A 25,884-nucleotide genomic window follows, 5' to 3' on the forward strand; every position below is an offset into this window, starting at 1 on the left:
TGTGGGACACCCAAGCACAGATGCAAACACATAAATATCAGAGATGCTTGCCCTGATACAGGCACTCAACTCTTTGTATCGTCTTTATTCCCCAAGACCTCTTCAAATGGTTACAGATAGTACCACAGTCATGTGGTACATCAAGAAGATGGGAGAACCAGGTCATACTCACTTTACAGACTAGCCATGTTAGCATGGGATGTAGGTTCACAGCACAGTCTCACTTTACAGGCATCCTGTATTCCATCAGAGCAAAATTGTGTAGCAGACAAACTCTTAGGGTCTTTAAGATTTGATCCCTGTGGAGGGGAATTCCTCACAGAGACCTCCCTGCCTCCTCTCTGAACAATCAACTGGCAAGATTCTGTTCCAGGACTGCAAGCAACAAGGCATGGAAGGCAGATGCCTTTTCCTTTCGCAGGAATATTACTATATGCTTTTCCATCCTTTCCACTAATATCCATGATACTTCTGAAGATTCAGAAGGAATCTCCCAAGATCACAGCGGTGGCTCCCTCTTGGCCTAGGCAATCATGGTTGGGAATGTCCAGGGGCAATTACTACAACATCACAGACAAGAAATAATCGCACAAGAATGGGAATGTTTGATACACCCTGACATCAGTCAACTTCAGCTGACTCCCTGGATAATAGGGTCTTGATTCCTTTTGGGCACCTGTTTATTGAGGACGTAGTATGTAGTAATGGAGATGAGAAAGTCTGCTACTAGAAAATCATATATTAGCGAATGGACAAAGTTTTCTTATTGGTGTCAGCAACATAACCAGCACCCATTCAGGGCTACTTGTTCTCTGGTTTTACAATATTTGTGTGTTACTTTTCTATGACCTTTCTTATTTCCCTATCAGGGTTCATTTATCTGCCATTTCAGCATTTCTGTATAATATGGATCCTTCTCTTTCAATGCAATCTCATTCAAAATGTTTTTGAAAGGGGTTTTGTACATGAGACCTCCAAGTAAACTGGTGACTCTTCCAAGGGATGTTAATTCTGTGTTAAAGAGGCTAACACGTGTTCCTTTTAAACCAGCTCATCTGGCTGACTTGAAGTTCTTAACATGGAAAACAGTTTTACTGATTGCTCTGACCACTGCAAGAAGAGTATCTGAGTTGCAAACACTTATGGTAGGTCACCCTTATCTCACTTTCTACAGAGAAAGGGTTTCTTTGAGAAGTAATCCTTATTTTATGCCTTAAATGGTATTCAGGTTTACTTTAAGCTAATCTAGCCATCTCTTTGTGTTCTTCTCTGAACCTTAAAATGAGATAGAGAGGATCCTGTATGCATTGGATATTTACAGACAACCCAGGTACTATCTTGGCAGAAAAATAATCGTTTTGAAATTTCAATCAGTTGTCCTCTTCTGAAGGTAAGAAAAAGGGACAACCTATGTCAAAACAGACGATTTCCAAGTAGTTGTCTCGGGCTTTTAACTTTTGTTATTACCACCACAGCAAAACTTTTCCAGGCATTATTGAGACAGTCTCTGATAGAGCCTTGGCTTCATTTATATGGCTTTTTGGAAAGGAATGGATTCTAGAAGTATTCTAGCAGCAGCAACTTGGTCCTCTGTGCATAAATTTCCAAAGCGCTACAAGCTAGATTCCTTTTCCAGGTCTAGATCAGGGTTTGCTAGGACCATTCTCTAGGGGCTTATGGACCCTTTGTTTTCTTCCTCACAGTTGTTCAAGTTATGGTAATTTACCCATATAACTTGGGCTACTGTAGCAGAGACCACTGTGAAGAATATAGTAGAACTGTGTGTGCGCAAACATAACTTACCTTAACAGTAAACTTTTGCGTGATCTCTGCTGCAGTAGATGCCCCCCCCTGTTTTTTGGTGTATTTTTTATAGCAGGGTGTGGGTATTTGTTTTTTTTTTTTTTTTTTTGTTCCTAGCTATGTCCTTGCAGGGCTCAGACTCCTTTTCTCAGTTGGCATGAAAGCTCTGAAGGGATTGACATCCAAACATGTCTTAATCAGCTTTACTCAAGCTGACTTATGGTTTGAGTGCATGGAAGGTAGCGTAAAGCTGTTGAAGCTGGAAGTCTGTTGTATCTTATGCATGATATAACCCATATAGCATAGCCTACTGCAGCGGTGATCATTCAAACATCTGCTGTTAGGTTAATTTTAGTTATACAACTGTTTTTTTTTGTATGAAAAAAAGGCAGCTCTAGTAAATTGAACTGTCCCTTTATAATGATTATATAGTGGAATCTAGATGTTCTTGAGAGAGAGAGAGAGTGTGTGTGTGTGTGTGTGTGTGTGTGTGTGTGTGTGTGTGTGTGTGTGTGTGTGTGTGTGTGTGTGTGTGTGTGTGTGTGTGTGTGTAGTTAATATGCACAGTTTTTAACTCTTTCTTCTTCCTTTTGCAGTTCTCTGAGGATCTAGCATTTGGTATGGAAGCATTGCTGAATCAAATGCAGATGCAAGAACGTGATGGGTAAGTTAACTTAAGTGCCAGGCTGTAGCCTTCAGGGACACAAAAATGATGTTTAATGCCATGTGAGAATCACCTGAACCCATCCCACCCCCCTTGACTTGTTTGACCATTTCTCTGCCTGACAAATAAGGTAGAAGATTATATCCAACTAGTTTTTTTAATTCGAACCAGTCTCAACTTGAATTGCTTTATTTGTCACTTATTAACTCCTCCACAGATTAACCCTCCCCTAGAAATTCATCAAGCAGGAGGTATATAGATTCATAGGTTAGTACCAGGCTAACTGCCATCATGGACCATTTTAAGCCTAGTCAATTACCCCTGTGAGAATCAAACCCTGCACCTTCTGCTTCTAAGGTAAACACCTTAACCATTCCGCAACCCTCCCTCCATATACATTAAAAAAACAAGCCTTCATGAAATGTAAATGCTCGTTTGTGTTGCTTCTAAAGTGCCCATTCACAGGTTTAGATTATTTTTGTTCCATTTATCTTACAAATTCTACCCTTACAGAGTTGGGATAGAGTTTGGGAGGAGTTTGTCAAGGAAGTGATGGCTCTGTAGCAGAACATGAATAAATTAACTGTATGATATCCTGAACTGTACAGCAAACCCATTCTGTCACCACACACGCACACTGCCTTAGAGAACTTGGCTGCTGAGTTGTTTGCTTACATATCAGGTGACCTGCGAACTTGTCTACTCGTGCAGCATAATTTTGCATACATGATGTATATAGCTTTCTGCTAGCACTTTAGTTAATGAGCAGTTAAAATGGTGTAATAGATCAAAGGGGTCCTTTTTCACCATAAGGAGACCACCATAACACCCAAGTTAATACCATACTCACGTTTATGAAGTAATGCACAATCCCAGTACAGTGTGCTATATAGTGTCCACACTGCCATTAAAAGAGAACATAAGCTGTAAAAGTACAAGACATTCATAGATAAAAGATAGTGTAAATACTGTTACAAGAAGGAAAATACAGCACAGTAATGTGAAAAACTTGAGCACTGGTTACCATTGAGAAAACCTGAGAACTGATTTATCTGTTACGATCATAGTTTGCTTAATATGCAGGCATATGGATCCTAGGTAGAACTATTTTGGTCTTTTCTTGTATGTGCCATTTTAATAAGTCAAAATAATAATTGTAGAAGTTACCATCTGGCTTAAGTTATACCATTTGCACATGTGCCAGTCTTAGACTTGAAGCGTTAGTGATCTGCACACTAATGCTCAATCATTAATAGGTGATTCTTGGTGACTGAGAAATTTCTCCTTTCCCTGAGATGCAGCATTTTTGAAGTTAAGTAATCTGGGTGTGGGGAGTGCAGGAGAGATTGCCTTCTTGGAAAAAAATATTTTCTTAAGTTGTTTTATTACTTTTTAATATGGTAGATTTTCAATAATTCTGCTGTTTATTGTATTTGAGTGTCTGTCACAAAAGAGTCACATTTCCGTCATCGAGTCAGTTTGCACATTATCCTTTTTTTATTTTAGGTTGAGGGGATAGCTTCTTTAGAATTACAGTTGTACTTTCTGACAGTAAGTACCTTCATCCCAGAGTGCCCTCTCCCATCTCACTGGACCTTCCTTAGTCCTTGTCCAGTTTCTTTAGTAGTACAAGGGTGCACATCTTGCATGTGCTGTAGTAATGCCACCTTCTTGAATATCCATGCCAATGTACCAACGATGGTGCCACCTGTATGGTGTGAGAAGATATAGCAAACTTCTCGGAAAACAGACTTAGTCCAGGTCTATCCCTTCTCCCTGCAAGATGCCATTCAGGAAATGCCTGCATCCATAACTCCCCAACTATTACTAAAAAACAGGTACTCAAGGTACTCTCCAGGGCCAAGAACACTGCACTGATGGGTCCTGATAGTATTATTGGATTCCTTCTTAATATCATGAACCATGAACTGTCGTGCCCACTAGAGTCATTAACCACTGCCTCCAACCAGGCTTTGTGCTGATTAAGGGAGGACTGCATCAGCTGTTGCAGTGTGTAAAGGCAGGCCATCCATGGACCTGGGGAATGCATTATCGACCCATAAGCCTGTATAGCTTGATATGCACAGCTGTGGAGAGAGCAATCCTGGATATTGATTTCGGTTACATACAAACATTGGACTCAAATCACTTTGGGTTTGTCAGGGGCAGGTCTTGCCTACTCAACCTGGTGGACTTCTTTGAGAACATCGCCAAAGCAATGGTGAGCACAAAACGGTGCATACTGCTTACTTCAACCTGGCCAAGCCATTTGACACAGTACTCCTCTTGGGCATTGTAGAAAGTCATTAAACTAGGTATAAACACCTAATTCACCTGCTGGATACCCAGCTGGCTTGCAGACAGGACTCAAGAAGTTAGAAAAGGGAGTCTACCTCCACACAAATGCCGGTTACTACTGGGGGGGCCCTCTGGTCTCAGTGCTGGGGCCCCTCCTGTTTGGCATCTACTTCACTGATGTCAGGGCTAATGTCAAGGACCTCTGGCTGACTAAGTTTGCAGATGATTACAGATTGAGGACAGTCACTGAGTCTATGTAATAGCCAGTAAAACACTTTCTTTTTTTTTTGTAACAGGTAGTACAATTGAGTCTTACTGACTATAACCCATTATTATGTGTTCTTGACTTGGATGCCAAGATTCTCTTCGAGTGTGAAGCATTCAAGGTGAATTTCTTGGCATCGGTATCTCGAACGCATAGTAACTTGGTTACGATCAGTGATCTGATCGTAAACCTCTATATCTCTGTCTATGTATCTATATCTCCGTTCATGGCACTCTGAAGGAATCTGTCCCAAATTCCCAAATGCTCCAAAGCAGTATCTAGTTAGGTGGGTTGCTCAAGGTCACATAGCGGGCAAATGAGGGCTGAGAGACTTAAACCCTGTACCACAGTAAGTAGATTAACTGCTTGCAGCCTTAATCTTATGTGCTAGCTGTCAGAGGATTTTCAGTGTTTGTGTGTGTGTGTATGTGTGTGTGTGTGTGTGTGTGTGTGTGTGTGTGTGTGTGTGTGTGTGTGTGTGTGTGTGTGTGTGTGTGTGTGTGTGTGTGTGTGTTTGTGTGTGTGTGTTTGTGTGTGTGTGTGTGTGTGTGTGTGTGTGTGTGTGTGTGTGTGTGTGTGTGTGTTAGTTATATGGTCCACCACAGCTGATAATTCATTGTCTTCAGTCTGTTTTTCCAGTATGTATATCTTGCTTTTGCAGATGTGTATTATTTTTGTTCTGTGCAAACATTTAGCCTTCTTTAGCTGTTGTTTATCATGTCTGCATTTCTTAGAATCCTAGAATATACAAGGCATATGAGCCATGTGGCCATTTCCACCTTGCTAGTACCCACCCTTACATCTTACCTCCTTTTTTAAGGCACCATAAGCCAATCATACAGAGAGTGAATTTATGAATACCCATCTTATTGTTTAATTCCTTTTAAAAGGAAGATAGTGTGTCACATTGCTTTATCTAGAAAGGAAGTTTGTTCCATAGTACAGATAATCATTGCATGATAAATCTGTTTTTCCATCATGACTTGTTTATTTGCTGAAACTGCCTCAGATCTCTGGTTCTAGTATTCACTGGACTCATTGATTTGTGGAAAAATGAGGTGTTGGACTGTTGGATTTCTAATGTCCCAGAAGGCAAGGCACAGATTGCTCCTAAGGAGTCGACTGGACACTGAATACAGGTACAAGGCCTTCAGCCTCTCTTGATTGCTCAGGTCCTTTAGCTCCATGATCTTTTTTGTTAGGAACCTCTGTGGTCTCTACAGTTGCTTGATACATTTACTCAGGTAGATCTAAAGGGGACATTGGATTCAATTATCTGTCTGATCAGTACAGAATATAGAAGAGTAAGGCTGTTGGTTTTATGAGACGCTGTAATATTTAAGAACTTTTCCCTTTGAGCAACTAATAGTGGACACAAATAGCGTGTACTGAAAAGCAACAAATACTTCTTTGGTAATGGATGCTTTTCTGACAAATCCCTAACTCCAAACTGCTAGGTATCTCAGAATGTTAACAGTAATTTAAGATTACTGGGGCCCATATTTTATCATCTGTGTTTTAAGTCATGACAGAGTAGTTATTTTCACACTTGGTAACATTCTGATCAAAACAGTAGTAACCATAAGCTTAATAGTTAGTAAGGCCTTAATGTTCAGATAGTTTTAAGAGTATAGCAAAATCTTGTTCAGTATTTTTCAGAGGTATCTGTCAGAACCTTAGACTGACATAACTAATTTTCTCTTCTCTCTCTCTCCATTTAATACACCAGACTGTGGTTTAGTTAAGTGCACACACCATCTGTACAGTCTAACTGTTTTGTTCTCTCTGCTTTTCTCATCACCATAATCTGGTCATTATTGTTAAATTATATTTACTGTTAACCAAAGCACGTATCTGACAAAGATTACGTGCATAGAGAATTGCCTAATTGAATGTCAGATCAATCTGTTGAGTATTAACTTCTCTGCTAAATGAACATTGGCTCTAATGTAATATGCCAAACTTTGATTTTTATAGCTTTGCATGACCTGGCTGTCTGCAGTTTGAGTCACACACAGAGATACACAATGTCTTTTTCTTTTTTTTTTCAAAACAGGTTTATTGTTTTAACATATAAGAGAAATATCATAACAATTTTATACAAGTAATTAAAAATAGGTATTATTATAATATTCAACAAAACAACTAAAGTATTTACAAAGACATCCACTACAATCAGATCAATTAATTAAACTAAAATACCATGTTATTGAAATTAAAATTGTTTTAACAAATTTTGTAAATTATCCCATACAATATAATAAGATGTTTTTCTATTTGTTCTTGTCCTAAATGTGTTTGGCACACTATATTCATAACATTTTTAAATTCATTGAACGAAGGAGGTGTATCTGAAATCCAATTTCTAGTTATTATTTTCCTAGCCACTGCTAGAATAGACCATAACAAGGGAAGCTTAACCTTTTTAACACTTTGAGGTACAGGTGTGTTGAATAATATAAGAGATTTAGAAATAATGAAATTATCTGTAAAAAGAGCCTGCAAAAATTCATTAATTGACTTCCAGTATTCTTTCAACTTTATACAATCATAAAACATATGAGCCCAGTCAGCATTAATTTCTACATTACATCTCTTACATAAATTATCTTTATTATTTATTTTATTCATCATCAAAGGTGTATAAAAAGATCTATGTAAAAATTTCCATGTATAAAGTCTCCAGACAATGGAAGACGTAGTTCTATAAGCAGATTCTAATATATATTGTTTATCTTGTTGATTTGGTGGGTCACAATGTCTTTTTCTGAGGTGCAGTCATCTGAGACATTTGAGCTGCATACCACATTTTTTCCAAACTAACATTCTGTAAGTTTCCTTTTTTTAGTCAGTTGGAAATAAGTTATGTACTTTCCTTCCTAGGCACGAGTGTTTATTTAAGAATTGTGTTTAATATCATTAACTTGATGAAGGGTCATGCCAGCTCGAAAGCTGGAGCATTTGCAAAACCTGGGTTGGTCCAGTAAAAGGTATAGCATAACATCTGTTTTCCCATTTCTTTCTGTTTTCTTTTACACCAACATGGTGGCATTTCTTATTTTTTTTTCCTTTTCCTTGATAAATTATTATGAATACAGAATATTATATTATATACAAGTACATAGTGAGTACCAAAAATTTGTATAATTAATTCTTGGAGGTGTTCTGCTAAGGTAGAAACAGCTTACAGTAACTTAACTTGGTCCTAAACACAGCCTACTAATGGGAGTGGCTCTGACTAGGCTTGCTAGGAGCTTGCATCTGTTGTCTGTAGGCACTGCATAAAGTACAGTTCAGCCCGGTGTAGCTGAGCTAAGAATTTAAACACAGCAATAAAAAACAGCTATTGGCTCCAGCCTGCAATACTCATTTTCTTAGAAACAGCAGCAACTTATCCTGTCCTACAGAAAAATCATCACGGTGTCTCACTTCTCACATACTTGGCTGAAAGTTTGCTATGACAGTAATTAAGTTATAAATAATAAAAATAGATGAAAGCCAGATTAAGCACAAAAACAACATAGTATTGAATTAATTCAGTCAGGCAATTATACAATACAATACTACAATTCCCAGCAAGGAAAACAAAATAAAATGACCAAAACTTGTTTAAATACCTCCAAAGACAGCAAAAGCCAGTAGGTGACAATATATGTGTAGAAGAACTAAAGTACTTTCCTTATTTCTGGTTTTAAAATGAGATGCAAATACCACTTTTAGCCTTCTCAGCATACACAGACTGATTTTGTAATTTGAAGGTTTTGTGCACATACTCCTACGCTAATGCCCTTTTTGACCAGCCTAACAGTACCACTAAATAACACACACACACACACACACACACACACACACACACACACACACACACACACACACACACACACACACACACACACACACCAGTACCTGAACATATTAACATATCTGTCCCCATTCCTGACCCTTATTATAACCTAAAAACTACTTGAACATGCTTAGACACAGACACACACTCAATGCTGAACTTTCATTTTAGTCACAGTTTTCAAAATTACTACCCACTGTCTTCCTGCAATTAACAAATGCATTGATCACTTCTGACATGAGAAAGTTATTTATTAGACTGCAATAACCAGCTTATGTTCTCATTACAGCACAACTACTGCTTTGCTGAATTATGTTAATAATATCAACACCCATAGAAATGCCAAAAGCCTAGTCTCCACCATCTTCTTAGACTTTTCAAAAGCTTTTGATCCTGTTCCACCAGAAACTCATACATAAACTCTCATCCGTTGGGCTCACTAACTCTTCACTATAGTGTTCCATAGCCGCCTGTGAAACAAATCACAAGCAGTGAAATGGAAAATGATTTCTCTACCTTTTTGCTTGTAACTGTTGGTGTCCACAAGGATCTATACTAGACCTCAGACTTTTCAACATATTTATTAATGACCTCTATGCTGCTACAAAAATGCTACCCTAGTTCAATATGCTGATGACTAGACTCTAATCTGTTCTGTCAAATCTCCTTCTGAACTCAAGACCTTACACAACAATCCTCCTTATTGACTGAAACATGGCTACATAATTCACTACTACTACTACTAAACCCTAAAAAAATTAAATTGCTACTTTTTACCCAAAGTGACTGTTATCTCTGCTAACAACACCATGGTAGAGCAAGTAAGCCTCTTAAAATTACTCCTCAGTTAGCAGCAAGCAAATAAATCCAGTACAAAAACAAAAATAAAATGCTGTGTCCGTATGAAGATAAAGTCAGGTTTATTCCAAAGCCAATAGTGAGTGCTTTCGTCTCCTCAATCGGAGACTTCTTCACACTGCAAAACGGAAATTCAAAGTCCCAGCAAAACTGTCACAACAGGACTCCGACGTCGCAAATTACTTCGAATAATAAAAAAAGTTCCCTTTTACATCATTTTTCAATATTCCCTTGTACCAGACAGTACAGGAAAAGGAATTTAACAAGGGAATATTGAAAAATGATGTAAAAGGGAACTTTTTTTATTATTCGAAGTAATTCACAATGTCAGAGCCCTGTTGTGACAGTTTTGCTAGGACTTTGGATTTACGTTTTGCAGTGTGAAGCCTTAGTATGAAGAAGTCACCGATTGAGGAGATGAAAGCACTCACTATTGGCTTTGGAATAAACTTGTTTTTTTCTTCATACGGACACAGCATTTATTTTTGTTTTTCCTCATAAAATTACCCGGTATCATAGATGACCAGTTGAAATTCAACCACCAAAGAACATCAAAAACTAGTTACATTTTACAGAACAAAAACCTACATCACTGACATGGCCAGAAGATGTATAGCCTCTACTGTCTTACTGACATTTATTATCTGTGCTGCCTCAATCTTCACCACCTCCCAAGTCTCACAGTTGTCTAAACTTGAGCAGTGATGTAATAAAATAGCCAAATTTGCAATGAACTGCAGCAATAGAATACAGCACTGCCTAGCCTTCAGAGAATTGAACTGGTTACACATCACCTGGCTCTTAGCTAACTACAACGCACAGACTTCTCTGTAAGCCAGAAATTTGGCCAGCCTTTAACAGCTTAATAGAACACTACTCCTGTAATATAATTTTATGCAGCAGGTCTCCAGGGTGAACAGCCAATGGTATGTTAAAACAGTGTAGGTAAGGGAATTTGGCAAGCCAGATCTGTAACTTTGGGATAAGGATTGACTCTTAAGTGAGGGGTCATTTGGGCTTGGGCATGAAGTTGGGCTGGGCATATGCTGCAGCTGGATGATGTTTATCCCCTTATGGGGGGGGGGGGCTGGGAGAACAGCAGTGGTGAGTTTGGACATGCACAGGGCCTTTCTTGTAAATTGCCCTGGCTGTAGTGGGCACCAGTCCCAACCAGTGTCCTGCATAGTACGCCATCTAGCAGCTGACTTAGAACTGGTGTGGACCAGGAATCTTGAGTGTTTAGTTATAAAGAAAGCATCATGAATGCCCAAGACTGGTGTAGATGTGATATGATTTCTGCCCCAAGCACTGAATGTCAAAATGAAGAAATGTAATGAAACACAGGTAAACGGTGGGAATATCTATGATTCTCTTAAGGTAGCCAAATGCCTCATCTAATTAGTGACACACATGAATTGATGAGCGAGATTCCCACCGTCTCTTCCTTCTACCTAGCAAAACCACAGCCAAGGGAATGGGCTGGGCAGAACCAGAGGGGAAAGTAGACTCTGTTGAGGTTAACTGGAGTCTGGCATTAAGGAAAAATCATTAATCACTTAACCAAATCTTCTAGTACTGATGCTAAACTATGGAACCACACTGTAGTGCCACTGAAATCTGTTCAGAATGCAAACTCATTTAAAACATGACTTAAACTTTGCCCATCAAAACAATGGACCTGTTCTTGTACATCTCCAGGATAAATGCCACTGTTACATTCAGCTTGTCATGTCATTGTACCTTTTCTCTTCATTCAGTATCCTCTGCCCCACTGCCAGTCTTCACCAGTACCTGAAAAGTTTTACTAGCACCTTCCAGTTATATACATAGTTTTGTGACACTGCTCATCCCCCACCTCTATGCTTCTAGGTGTGTTATAGCCATGTGTATAATTATCTACGAACCTACATTATACTCTACCTCTTAACTACACTATTAACACTTCTGCTCTACCTATTTCCTTCCTTCACATCATTTTCTTTAAATTTCTGAGCACTCGCCACATGATCTATTATCTATCTGACAACGCCACTAATACACCTGTTCAAATGCGCAATGCTCAACATCTAGTAATGCATAAATATCTTTTACTGTAATAATTTCCTTTATATGAATGCAGTCTGACTAGAAAATTATGTAATTGTTAATGTATGTTACTTGATGGCTGTTTGTGTATATTACTGAATGTCTGTTTAAAAATGTTTTTAATATGCTGGAGCTTTTCTCCCTGGGCCTCTGTTGAAAAGGGGTTTTGACTAAATCCAGTCAGACAAACCTGGAAAACAAAAGCAAAATCAACAAAAATAAAAAAAGTAAATAAAATAGTATAGCATCCAGTGTATGTAAAATATGTATATCCATATTCAGATAACATCTGTATAAATATATGGTTCTGCTTGGATATGTAATTGACATTACAAACATTGTAAATATTAACAGTCAACTTCACAAAAAGTCAGCCTCAAAAAATTTTCAAAAACAGCTTTTTTTGCAAGAGGACAAGCCTTCCCTTGCACCACTCATATGGAAAACATACACTTGGGGGGTCTGTGCCTCCATACCCCGTTCTACTTATATATGCCAACTTCAAGAACACACAGAACTCTGTTAACCCCTACTGTATGCTAGTCTCACACTAAGTCCAGTCAATGACATTAATTTTACAGTGAATTATTAATTAAGCAAATTATTGCAGCCAGTTCACAATTATATGACAAAGACATTTGACAAAATTAAAGGAAACCATATTTAGTGTGTGTCTGTCTGTCTGTGTGTGTGTGTGTGTGTGTGTGTGTGTGTGTGTGTGTGTGTGTGTGTGTGTGTGTGTGCACCCCATGTTCATGAAATTAGTTTTGTTTCAATCTTTGATGTTAGTCAAAAGTGCTCTTTGCAGCACGTGCAATGTGCCCGGTAATGACTCCTCCTGCAGTTCGTACAGATTTACATATATAGGTAACATATCTAAATAGTATTGTAGATTCTTTTGTATAAGACCTGTTGCTCCTACTTCTATTACAACTGTCTGGATATCTTTCTTCTACATTGCTCTCGTTTCTGCCTGCAAATTCTGACGTTTTATGACTTTGTGTCTCTGAGCACAATACACTGTAGTTACTGGGTAGCGATTTTAATGATCACTGCTTCTGTCTTCTTTTCATGGACCACTAGATTTGGTTTTCTAGCATCTATCTTTTGAACTGTTGGTAGTGGTTAATCCCATGTGATGTAGACTTCATCATTTTCTATGATGCTTTGTGACTCATGTTTCCAATGATTTTCAGCTACTTCAGTATTATAATGTTTGCACTATCCCCAGTGCAACAGTCTTGCCACATTATTATACCTTTCAGTATACAGTCCTTCTGCCATTAGTATGTCACAACCAGCAACAAGGTGTGCAACTGTTTCCAATTCTGTTTTACAAAACCTGCATCTGTCTGTTTCTCCCACATGTTCAATGGACTTTGTAAACCATGTATGTAGTCCACTGTCTTGGGCCTCCAGTATTAACCTTTCATCTTTTGGTTTAAGTTTGCCACTCCTTAACCATTCCAACATTTGATCCTGATCAACATGAGGTTGTTCTAGGAGTTTTCTATACTTGCAACTATATTTACACATTTATATACTTGCAACTATATTTACGCATTTTCCACATTTTTGATTTCTCATCTGATCGTTCGCCTTGTATTCTTTCTTTTGTTTTTTTGACATATTCAGTTCTGCCTGATTTGTATGTACTTCTGGTTTGATTTCCATTCCTGCTTGATGCCAGTATGTTTCTGCTAGACTAAGTAGGGAAGTCATTTTGGATTTATTCTCCTCATGTTTCAAAACTTTCACGATATTTGGGTCTTGTGAAGTCAGCAGATATGTATGCAGTCCCACTATTGCAGATCTATACACGTAATCAATTTCAAGAAGGCCCATACTTCTTTTGGAGTGAGAAATGTATAATTTTGGTATGCACTGATTTTTATAAGTCATTTGATGAGCATGAAGCATCCTTCTTGTTTTTCTGTCTAATCTATACAGCACCTATTGTGGCCAGTCGGTCACTGCAAAACTAAGTTAGGACAGGAAGAACAAATTGGTTTATCGCTTGAACTTTGTTCCTAGATGTCAACGCTGTTTTCAGGTTTAATTTAAGTCTTCTAAAATATTCCTTACTGAGTTTTATTCGCATTTGTTCATGTTTTATTGTCGATCCTTCATCAGTTCCCAAATATTTATACACCCCCCTTGCTCAAGTTTCTTTGCATCACATTCCTGTCCCAAACTGATATTTTCTTGGTGCTGCAGCTTTCCTGCTTTAAAAGTCGCTTTTGCACATTTATCAAGAACAAATGGCATTCTTGTATAGTCTGAAAACATTTTGACTACTTGCAGTTGTGCTTTCAGTTCCTTATCTGATGAGCTATACTATTTTAAATTATCACCAAAGAGAAGATGAGAAGTCTCTTTACACTTTGTTGCTTTCTGGCAGCCAAATTATAGCCATGCCTAATCTGTTAAGCAGGCAGCTTAATGGGTTAAGGGCAAGGCAAAAGAGCAGTTGTGACAGAGAGTCACCCTGGAATGCCCCCCTTTGGATTTTTACCCCTGGAATAATAATTTGTCCTTTATCATGGCTTAACTGCAAAATGGTTTGCCGCTGTTTCATGTTCGCTAAGATGTAGTTTATCAGTGTAGGGTGTAGCTTATATATTTTTAAGCACTCTTTTATCCATGAATGTGGGATACTGTCAAATGCTTTTTTGTAGTCTATCCATGCCATACTTAGATTCTTCAACGTTTCACTGTTCTCCACTATGACTTTATTTAACAACAAATGATCCTTTTTTCATATGACTTTATTTTATTACCCTTTTGTTCTGTAGCCATAATTGATTTTTTTTTCTAAATGACTATAAATTCTGTTGACATCAATTCCAGTGTTTAGTTGATATGTCGTCAGTGACAAGTTATTGGTCTTTAGTTTTTATGGCAGCTTGCAGGTTCGTTTTTAAGTGGGAGCATTGTTTTTCCTGTTGTTCGCCAGGCTGGTGTCTGTTCGAGGTGTGCATATAAATAATTCTTACACATGGCCATATCTTTGTGCAAAGATGTTAATACTTTTAGCCAGAAATTAGGTACTGCATCTGGGCTTGGGATTTTCCAATTAGAGGCTTTTCTTAACTTTGTTTCAATCTCTCTGGCAGTTACTTTATCCCATCTTGTATTCTGTACATTTGAGCTTATTCTTTCTTTTACTTCTTCTATCTGTTTATCATCTTTATGTTTTACAGGATCTTCAGAAGTATTTCTCCAAAATGTATCTTGTTTCTTCTTTTTTTGGTGGTCTTTCAGTTCCTTTTACCTTGTTTCCCAATTCTTTATAAAACTTTTTTGGGTCAAGAATAAACTGCTTATTTTGTACTTTTCCTTTATATTTATCTGTGCATCTTCTAAGTTTTTCTGTCTGTGCTGATATTTTTAGTTTACTATTTGCGGTAATGCATGATAAATTCTGACCTGTTGTAATACTGGACATTACATTTATCACGTCTGTCTTTCTGAGTATTTTATTGATCTGTTCCCTCTTCTGTACTCTTCTAACAGTGACACATCTTGTCTTACTTGCTTTATAGTTTTCTCTATTCGATACCTCTGTGATGGCATCCGATTTATCCCCATCATTTCCCTTACTACCCAGTGTTCTTATGGTAGGACTTTATCTGTTATTAATTTGGCTGTACAGTAATATGTCCCATTTACTTGTGTTGTATTGCATGACTTTCTATGGACAGTCCTAATTTCTGTGTTAATTTGTTTTATCAAACTTCTTACTTTTTTGTTTTACTGACCTTCTGCAGTCTATTTCCTTCATTGCTCTTAATATGTCTATCCATCTCTATTAAATCAAGCAACTCTTCTCTTAGATCATTTTCTTCTAAACTGAGGGCACATTCTTTGTTTGCCATTTCCTGCGGGCATTCTATAGAAAGTTCCAGAGAATCTTCCTGTGCCACGTTCTCTTCAGTTTCACCCTGTGTTGTCCGTTGCTCTTTCCTATGAGAACTCACTGGCCTATCACTCCATGACACTGACTGTGTCAGAGTTGCCACAGTTTCCTGTTCTTTCCCTTGCTGTATAGCTCCAACTGAATGTTTGTACTGGTTTTCTGTGGGAGGCTCCAGAGTATCTTCATATGTCAACTGATTAGATGCTTCCAGCTCCACTAGTTTCTCCTTAATTTGATGTCCATTGCTCTACCCTGTTGCGTTGTTATCTGAGTTAAATTTTCTGCAGTAAATCCTTCACTTTGCAGGTAATCCATAACCTCGGTTTCTATTTCTTGAACTTCTCCATTACTAATCCTCTTTTCTACCTTTTCTCTGTTTTCTTATTTTTTGTGTTGTAAACATTTCCATGTCCAGATGTCTTTAATGTATTTCTCTTCAGATGTCTTTGGTGCTGCTGTTTTTGCATTCAATAGTTTTGCTTTCTCCTTTGCATAAGTATTGCACCATATTAGATCTCTTTTTCTTTCCAATGTCCGCATTTCTTCCTTAGATGCCTCCTGCTCCTCTTGTTTCTCCTTACTTTGGGGACCAGTTGTTCCATCATGCTGTGAACCTGTGTTAGACTTTATACACTGAATCCTTCACTTCACAAATATTCCATAACTTTAGCTTCTATTTTTTTTTTTTTTTTACGTCTACTTGACTAAATTATCTGTTCTACATTCCCTCTTTGTGATCCTATTTTTTTATTGTGAAATTTTCCATATCTGGATGCCTTTGCCTGTATTTCTCTTTGAATATCTTTGGGGCTGCCGTATTTATGTTGATTAATTTGGTTTTCTCCTTTTCATAAGTATTGCACCATATCAGATCTCTCTCTTTTCCATGTCCATATTTCTTTTTTATACCTTTCAAATGTTTCTAAATTTTGTTCATTAAATTTTTACAGTTCCTCAGTCACTTCTTTTTCCAAACAGTACAAGGTTTCTTGGTCTGTGTAGTGTTTTTCATGGATCTGTTGTATTAATGAACACAAATTTTTATTTGAAGCTTCTGACAGTTTTTCTTCTGGAAGTATTTTTCTTTCCTCTAATTTCTCTCTTAATCTTTTTCTATATCCTTTGTCTGGAAAGTCTGGGCTTCTTGTATAATAGTAACAATACATAATTTCTTTCTTATCCTCAATAGCCCACTTTGTTGTCTGTATGGCTCTTTTTTAGCCTATCAGTTTTTGTGATTTTTGTGGCCCGCTACTTTCTCATACAACAGGGGGGCTATCCTCCCCCTGGACTTGGGCTAGCCCCATTGCAGGAATATTTCTGTGCCTTGAGGATTCTACATGGTCATATTTTTCCAGTCCTGGTACCAGTGCACCTACCAGGATTGAGCACTTTTGTATCCCAGGACTTGTGTACCCAGCTATCTTTATTTTTAGCCTGTCTCTGTCCCTGATATATGCTATATAAAATACAGTCTATATATCAGTGTCAGATCTTGGTGAGATTTTGTGAAAAGCAGGGTCCATCTCATGAAGATACTCACCAAGACGTGAGGATGAATTCTTTTCCAGCAATACTTCTCTCCTTTTGCTGATTTTATCATCTCTCCATTTATGCACACATGTGCATACACACAAACGCAGATGTATAAGTGTAATTTGTATGTGGGTATAATATGCATGCAGTAAGGCATGAGGGTTTGTGCATGGTACAGATGTTACTTCATGTGCCCAAGGGTGTTATGAGGCACAAGCATGAAGGAAAGCACTTTACAGTTCCTGGGCTTGCAGTAGCCTTGTTCCGTGCATACCTCTAGTGCATTATTGCACTATTTTTTAATGTTATGCTTATTAGTGTATATGTATGATAATTGTATGTTTTATGGTGTATTTCCCCCACCCAGTTTTAACTAATTGGTTATTATGTAGAATAACGACTTTTGAAGAGTGTGGAATTTTGGTTTGAAATTCATGGGTGGTTATTTTGGGCACCCTTCTGTCATACTGTTGTGTGTTCTCCAATTCCATTCACAAACGCTACTTTTGTAAATTGCATTTTTTTATCAGAGTTGCACAGATTCATTGTCCTAGTTCAGGAGATTGGTGGTCCATAACTTGCATGTTGAAAACCTGAGATCTGATGTTTTGGAAAAAGTATGGACATTTATTGAAAATAATAATAAAAATGTGTTGTACATTTTAACTAATGCATCATTTTGCAGGGTTACTGCCCTTTAACTATGTGGGATATCAATATGAAATTTTCAGTTGTCATTTTAGGGACTCTTATTTCAGAATATCACCTGCCATTGCACATTTCAGTTTGCAAATGTTTTCAATCTTTTTCGTAAATTATATTTTGGATTCGAGTTGTACAAATTCATGTCATAGTGGAGGTGCACAGATGGTATGTTGATAATTTTAACTTATAATGTTAGGTTTTGGCAGTCTAATGGGAACTTATTGAAAACAATGCTAAAAAAGCATATTGCCCATATTAATTATTGCAGAGGTTTTTAACTACATGGAATTTTGGTGTTAAATTTTCAAGGTAGTAATTTTAGGGTCTGTCAAGCTGTTATATGTTATTGGGCTAGTCTTTACTTGGATGAGTGCAGTTAAAAGAGATTTGTTTGTCCAGTGTTATTCATTGTGGTGTGTTGAATCTGTGTGAACTTGTATTTTGTGCTATCAGGATGAGACAGTGTTTTTTTTTGTACTTTCCCTCGCTGTTGTATGGCTGTGATGCTGGTATTCATAGAAGAATGGACATGAGGGCATATCCTCCCACATGTCAAGTGTAGTTGTTGGGGTGGGTACTTCTTGCAAAATCTTTTTTTTTTTTCCACAAGTCATTTCCAGTTATATTTCATGATTTAAAAAAATGTGTTGAAACATAAAACTCAAACTACATTGATTCACATTAATGTAAATGTACCATGCGATTGTGCAGTTCTATTTCTAAATGTCATTTTGTATTTGTTTTTGTAAATCACATTTTGTATCTTAAATGTGGAAATTTTGTATCATAGTTCAGATGGTTCATAAAATGAGATGTTGAAATTATTTTGAACTCAACATTTTAACTTTTGCTGGTATTTTATTTTTTATTGGTATATTTTTATTTTATCAACTCTCTTTGAAGCTGTTATGATTACATTTTGTGTGGTAGAAGTTTTTATTTCTGAACTCTTCTTTTCCTATCCATTCTGTTTGAAGATATCATCTGCTTTGTTTTGTTAAAGATATGTGGACGTTTACTGCAGTTGTCTTATATTGCAGAGTTACCTGGGAGGCAAGGGCTGCAGCGTGCTTATGTAGACGTGGGAGAGACAAAAATCTCTGATTAAATGTGGATAGAAAAAAAAAAAAGTTACTCCAGACAGATCAAATATAGCAAAGGACTGCACTTGCTCTTTGCTTCATTTCCTGACACACACATACCCCCGACACTAAAACTAAATCATTTGGGTGGCTGTGATTTATGACAGAGGCTGCTACTTAAATGACTTCCAGTATAACATTCTCACTCAAATGCCCAACAAAGCATTCAAGCTGGTGACTTGCTAAATAAGGTTGTATTGTTTTAACAGCTAAGATAGTTGTAGCCATTTTCTTATAATTCTGAATGGAGCCTTCTCAGAATTCATTCGAGATGCTTCATTTTGGTGTATTATTTTTAGTATTGTAATTCATTCTTAAAGTGTGATAACTTTCCTTGTAGTAGCCAGGTATACCTGTAGCACCTTGTTGTTCATAAAAAGTTTCATCTTCATGATAGCATTTATTGTAATTATTAATGTTATTTTGGGTGTAAAATGAAATCCTGTGCACCAGTTTACTTGCCTTTTTCATTCACTTATCGACCATTTACATCCAGTGTTGTGGTCATAAAATGCTCAACACAGATATTATTGAATACAGGGTTAAATTAAAGGTGCAACACTGAATTTTACTTTAACTGAGGAGATGTACATGGAGTTGTGTGTGTGTGTGTGTGTGTGTGTGTGTGTGTGTGTGTGTGTGTGTGTGTGTGTGTGTGTGTGTGTGTGTGTGTGGTTTAAGGTTAGAGTTAGAATAAGTCTAGGAAAGAGGCTATTTTTTGTTGTGTAGTATTGTGTGTCTTTGTCTTGTTTAGTGGTGCTGTTAGGGAAAAGGTTATAATATAATGTGTAAGGTTTGGTTAGGGTAGCATAGATGAATAAGGTGATACAGGGAGGGCAAAGTTGTTCATTGTGACATAATTTACAAAATTAGAGGAATTTATGTATGTGCAGAAATACTCATTTTTTTCCTTTTTTTAAATAGATATGAATAACTTCCACTTCAGTATTAGAGCAAAAATTGTTTAGCTCTCAACTAGCTAAAGACCAAAGGTGTAGCTTTTGTAGATTTGTTTTTAATTTGTAGAGAAAGTAATAGTCATAATTATTTTTTTTTCTTTGTTCTTATTTCCCCTCAGATGCAGTGCTTTTACAGTACCAAAAATGTACATGCTCATGGGATAGTAACAGTGGTGGTGCTTTCCACTTGTGAGACAAGTTGCATATGCTCCTTTACCATACGTTATACAGTGTTTAAGTTGTACCTCCCATTGAAGTGCAGTGTGCTGTCATTTGAGGAGTAAGTAAAATCCCTGTAGCTGCACTGAAACAGATAATCAGTGCAGCTTCCCAACATTTAAAAACTTAATGGCTACCATTTTTCCCAAAGTAATTTAATTTTCTGTAACTTAATCTCTTACTTTCTTTTACACTTGATTCTGCATTTTACTTTTTTTTCTCATTCTGAAATGCACTGGGCCAATACAAAATGGAATTGTTTGTTGATTTTTGCCATGTATTTAATGGGAGATATCGTAGTGCTTTTGAGTACTACAGTGTAATCCTTGGCATGTTCAAGGGTAGTGCGTAATAAAGCTGTCACTGCTGACTTACATCAGATGGAAACTAAAAAGGAATAGAGATTTCTTCATACTTTGGTATTTTAAAAAGATTCGTTTTCCTTAAAATAAGGCTATTGTGTAGTAGGCAGACACCATGGTAGTTTGCAGATAATTAATTAATTTTTCAGTGTTGATGGTACAGGTAGAGGACCTGTAGATTTGTCATTCAGGCTGTGCCCTTGTGACCAGAGATTGGTCCTGTGCGTGTAAAGTTTGAATTACCTACTCTCCAAATTCCACCCCGGACCCTGTATAACCATAGCTTATACACTTATACACCTTTATGTTATGTTTAACCTGTTATGATATTCAGTTCCTTTCAAAAAAACATTTATTTCTAAGGCATATTTCTTGTTCTGTGCATAGAGTTGTGCATACATTATATTGTCTTTTCTTTCTAACTGTGTATATGCAAGTATACAGTCAGGTTAACTACTGCGCTTGTAAAGTATAAAAAAAAGTCTGTGGAAATGCACTTGGGTGTACTTGTCCTTAGATTTGTGTTTGCCCTTTATGTGATCAGCAACATTTGCCATTTTTATTGTGCATATTTTTAAAATATGGATAAAAAAGAATGTTTGAAAATGCAGATATTTTCTTTAAGGTGAAACCAAACTAGTGTTTTCTGTTGTAAAGTTGAGGTGTTGGACTTGAGTGTGCATCTGGTAGTTAGGATGTAGAGCCCCCTGCGGTTAGTGTTTTCTTTTTTGTCCATGTCACTTTTAGATCAGCTGTCCTTTAATCCATGTTTTCACTGAGCATGAACTTTGCCTAGCTAAACATATCCTTTTAACACAGCTGAACATATTCCTAAATAATGTGCTTGTATATCCCTTTAGTTTAGCTTAGCGATTGGATATATTGTTTAAGATGTATATCACTTGGTTGTCCAAATAAGGCACAATGTTTTTTTAAGATTATACTTTACTAGTCAGCATTCACTTACAAAAAAATCCTAGCTGGGTGGGAATCAGCACTAGAAAGGATATGTGTACTTTAACATATGATCATATTATATACACATTCATTGGTTGGTTTTGCAGTGGGCCTCTTTCATCGTGTGAAAAAGAACTTCAGGAGCTGATGAGACAGATCGACATCATGGTGGCACATAAAAAATCTGAGTGGGGTGCTGAAATGGAAACACTGGAAACTCGACTGGACGTCCGAGAACAGGAACTTTCTTCTACAAGAGCAATGCTGGACCAGAAGCATATAGAGGTAGGAAATAAGTGTTATAAATCAGCAGAGCTTTAGTGTTAATTTTAATGCTTGTTACTAGCTGTTTTCCACAGTGGATTTTGAGTAACATATTTCATTTTTGTAGGTGGATTATTTCTACAAATGAAAGGAAATTAATGCATAAACTTCAGTAGGAGTGAATATAGGAGATTTCATTAAAAACGGCTGCCCAGTTTGTTAATGTAATAGTGTGTGTGTGTGTGTGTGTGTGTGTGTGTGTGTGTGTGTGTGTGTGTGTGTGTGTACTTGTATATATGGGTTACCTTCAACCCTTTGAAGTGCCAACTGTTCTATTGGGAGGGGGGGAGCTCTTACAGCTGACTGAAAATCAGCTGATCGCACAGAAAAGATTTTTTAAGGTTGTGATCACAGTATGGTGTGAATTGGGGAATATACCCCTTCCCCATTCTGGTGTGATCTTGGAGTTTGTATAAGTAATTAGCATAGGATCATAGGAAGTTACTAGGCTATTGGTCCTGAGGCCCTTATAAGCCCAGCCAAGAGTTTTAGCCCATGTTTAGACAAGTCAGCACCCAAAGCCCCTACCCATCAGGGACACGGGTAGAATCCCTGGGGTGTATTTTCTGTTTCCCATCCAGTTATCCAACTTGCGCTTGAAAAGGACAATGAGGTACTCCGCTTGACGTGGAGAGGGAGTCTATTCCACAGATGGGGGAGTCTCTGGGACACAAATCTGTCCTGCCAACAAGTCCTATTGATGTCACAGACGAGGTTGAGGTCGCGCGTGTGGGTTACTCGAGTGAAGCTTGACTTGCACATATGCAGTAGTCCCATCAAGGCGGGGTCTGAGATTGCTTTGTATGCCAGACAGAGGTCACCTCTGAGGAGACTGTATGAAACTGAGTAGAGGGACAGGGCTTTTACCCTATCTGTGTAGGGTAGATGTTTGAGGCCCTGGATTCTTCTGGTGAAGAACCTCTGTGGTCTCTCCAGTTGCTGCATGTGTTTTGCGAGTTACATGCCGGAGGGGGCATTGTACTCAATAATTGGCCTTATAAGGGAAGAATACAGGGATGTTATAACCTCCTTGTCCCTGGATGAGATACCCTTACTTATGAGTTGCGCCATATAGAAAGCTTTCCGTACAACGGAAGCAACATGGTGGTCAAAAGTCAGGTTATCATCAATGTGGGTGCCCAAATCCCGCATGACTGATTGCATGTTTAGGACATTGTTATTAATGTGATAATATGTGGGGACATCACTCTCCTCAAAGAGGATGATGATGCATATTTTGACATTCCACTTGAGGCCATGTTTCTGGCACCAGTTATTTGTTTGGGTGAGAGCCTCTTGGAGGACATCCACATCACTTGGGGAACTGATGACCATGCCCAGCTTGCAGTCATCTGCAGACTTGATCAGCCATAGCCCACTGGTTTTGGCCTGCACCTCAGAAAAGTATATCCTGAATAACAGAAGCCCCAAGACCAATCCCTTTAGTATGCCACTCATTACGGGTCTACTGCTTGAGGTGGCTTCCCCTGTTTTGATTAGGTGGGTTCTATCAGTCAGCCAGTTTGCTACCCTTCTGATAACATATGGATAAATACCAAGTTGAGAGAGTTTGTCTGCTATGTTTGAGTTGGGAATAGTGTCGAAGGCCTTAGCCAGGTCAATGTGGGCGGTGTGCACCTTCTTCCCTTCGTCCATGGTTTGGTGACTGTCTCAAAGAAGTCAACCAGATTTAACAGACATGACCTCCCCTTGACAAAGCCAAGCTGTGTCGGGTCAAGTGTTTGGAGGTTGCCAATGTCCCAGTTAATGAGGTCCATGATAATGCGTTCCATGGCCTTGTAGATCAGGCTAGTTAGGCTGATCGGTCTATAATTTCCCAGATCGTTGGATGCACCTCCTTTGTGCAAAAGGATAATGGTGGCTATCCTGCACTCGGCTGGGACAAAGGTGGTACTCAGGCTTTGGTTGAGTAGGGTGCCTAATGGTGCTGCAAGTTCATGCCTGAATTCATGTAGGATGCAGACTCGGATGTTATCAGGTCTCATGGAGGCTGCATTTTTTTGCCTTTGAGAGGGCAGTGATGACCTGTTCCCTAGAGATAAGGGAAGGCAGGTACTGGGGATGTCCTGATTTACTAAGGGGTGAGACAGAGGGTTGAAATTTTTACTGAATCTGTCAACCAGTAGGTTGGCTATATCTACAGCATTTGTGTATGTGGTGTCCTTGACCACCAGTTCTGAAAAGATCTGGGTTCTTCCTTTGAGATTGTGGACATATGTGAATAAGACCTTATGATTGTCTGTAGTAGATGTGGCCAATTTGGTTTCGAAGTTAGCTTTAGAGGATTTCACTAGTGCACTTATTTGCTTGTTAAGGCAAAGGAGAGATTGCTTCGAATTGGGCACCTTTCTCTTCTTGGTCCTGAACAGCAATTGTTTCCTTTTGTTATATAGTTTATTTATTGCAGATGTCCACCAGACAGGTTTACCCTTCCTTGCAGAGGATGATTTTGTCCTGTCAGTTATTTCTGATTCCATGCATCTATATAGATGCTTGTATAGTACTTTGGTGTAGATTTGGACATAGGTGCCAGTTCCAACAGTGGGGGAGGGGGGCTGTGAAGATGGTTTATACCATCCCTCAGGAGGTTGTAATCAGCTTTGGAGAAATTTTTTTTGTTTGACCCTAGCTAGAAGGGGAGTCAGGGGAGATGCTGACTTTGAAAGTGACCACTTTATGGTCGGATCTTACCAGGGAGGATGATACTGTAGGGGTGCTGCAGTGGTTACTCATGTTTGTTAATTCCAAGTCCAAGATATTATTACCTCTTATGGTATCGACTAGCTGCTCCAGGGCATTTGCATTGATAAAGTCAAGGAATCTCTGAGCATTGCATTTTGGCATGAGTAGTTTTTCCAGTGTATGGTTGGATAGTTAAAGTCACCCAGGATCAGGGTAAAGGGTTGAATCTTGATAGATTCGAAGAGGTCCAGATAGGTGGAATGGGCATTCTGAGTCAAATTTGGGAGCCTGTATCTAGCTATGATTTGACTAGTCAATGGTTAACTGCACCTGGAGTGTCTCCTGTGCATCATACTGTTTGACCAGCCTAGAGGTGTGTGTGTCTTTAATATACATTGAAACTCCACCTTCTTTGGCTTTGCTGCCCACAGTTTGGGGTCTGAATGTATGATAGAACGAGTAACCAGGTAAGGCTGGGGTGCCCTCCATAGCTTTAAACCAGATTTCTGTGACTGCACAAATGTCAGCATCTTCCAGGGTTAAGAATGTTTGCAATGAGTGCAGTTTCATATTTAGACTCCTAGCGTTTAGCAGCATGACCTTTAATTTGCGTTTTGTTGAAATTTTTATATTGGTTTTATCAATCTTAGGACTTTTCCTAAAAAAGGCACTATGGGAGAGGCAAGGGCCAAATTCCTGAAGCCCAAGTGAGACAGATGCAAACCATCTCTAGCAAAGCATCTTGGTCTGTCGATCATATCTTCCCAGGCTGTCCCTCTGGAATGACACTAGAAACTAAGACAGTTGTTAAAGTCAGTCATTTTCTGTTTGTATTGAGGCATCATTCTGGGTGACAGTAGAATGCTGCTTAAGGCTAGGGACATACCTGCCTGGGACACATATTCAGCAAGCTCAATCACGTCTCTTCATACATTCCAGGGAGGTGTGTTTCAAGTCATTCACCTCAACATGGATTATGACAGAGTCATAACATTACCTGTTGTTGAGAGACTTGAGTGCGTGTGTGATATGGAGGATTCTGGCACCTAACAGACAACTGACCGTGACTTTCTCTTTATTCAGCCTGGTGAGAGGCACATCTGTGCGTCTCACAATAGAGTCTCCTATGACTAATATGTTGGGTTTATGGTTAAGATTTTGTGGTTGTGAGATACAGGTGTGTGGGACAGGTGTGTGGACTATGCATGGTATTTGGTGTGGAGGGTTGTGGAGTTTTGTGT

At 38.3% G+C, this 25,884-nt stretch overlaps 1 protein-coding gene across 3 annotated transcripts in view; it reads left to right on the forward strand.

Moving 5' to 3' along the window:
• The window catches only part of CEP63 (centrosomal protein 63), a 673,466-nt gene that overhangs the window by 42,908 nt on the left and 604,674 nt on the right, over positions 1 to 25,884 (forward strand). For all 3 annotated transcript variants that reach the window (XM_044070624.1, XM_044070622.1, XM_044070623.1), the window contains exons 2-3: positions 2,400 to 2,467; positions 21,724 to 21,901. In XM_044070624.1, coding sequence (XP_043926559.1) covers positions 2,424 to 2,467; positions 21,724 to 21,901 — 222 coding nt within the window. In that variant the 5' untranslated portion in view covers positions 2,400 to 2,423. The remainder of the gene's footprint in view (positions 1 to 2,399; positions 2,468 to 21,723; positions 21,902 to 25,884) is intronic.

The sequence above is a fragment of the Protopterus annectens genome, chromosome 4.part1 (genome assembly GCF_019279795.1).
Source record: "Protopterus annectens isolate FY-2018-M chromosome 4.part1, PAN1.0, whole genome shotgun sequence".
NCBI classification, from domain to species: domain Eukaryota; kingdom Metazoa; phylum Chordata; order Ceratodontiformes; family Protopteridae; genus Protopterus; species Protopterus annectens.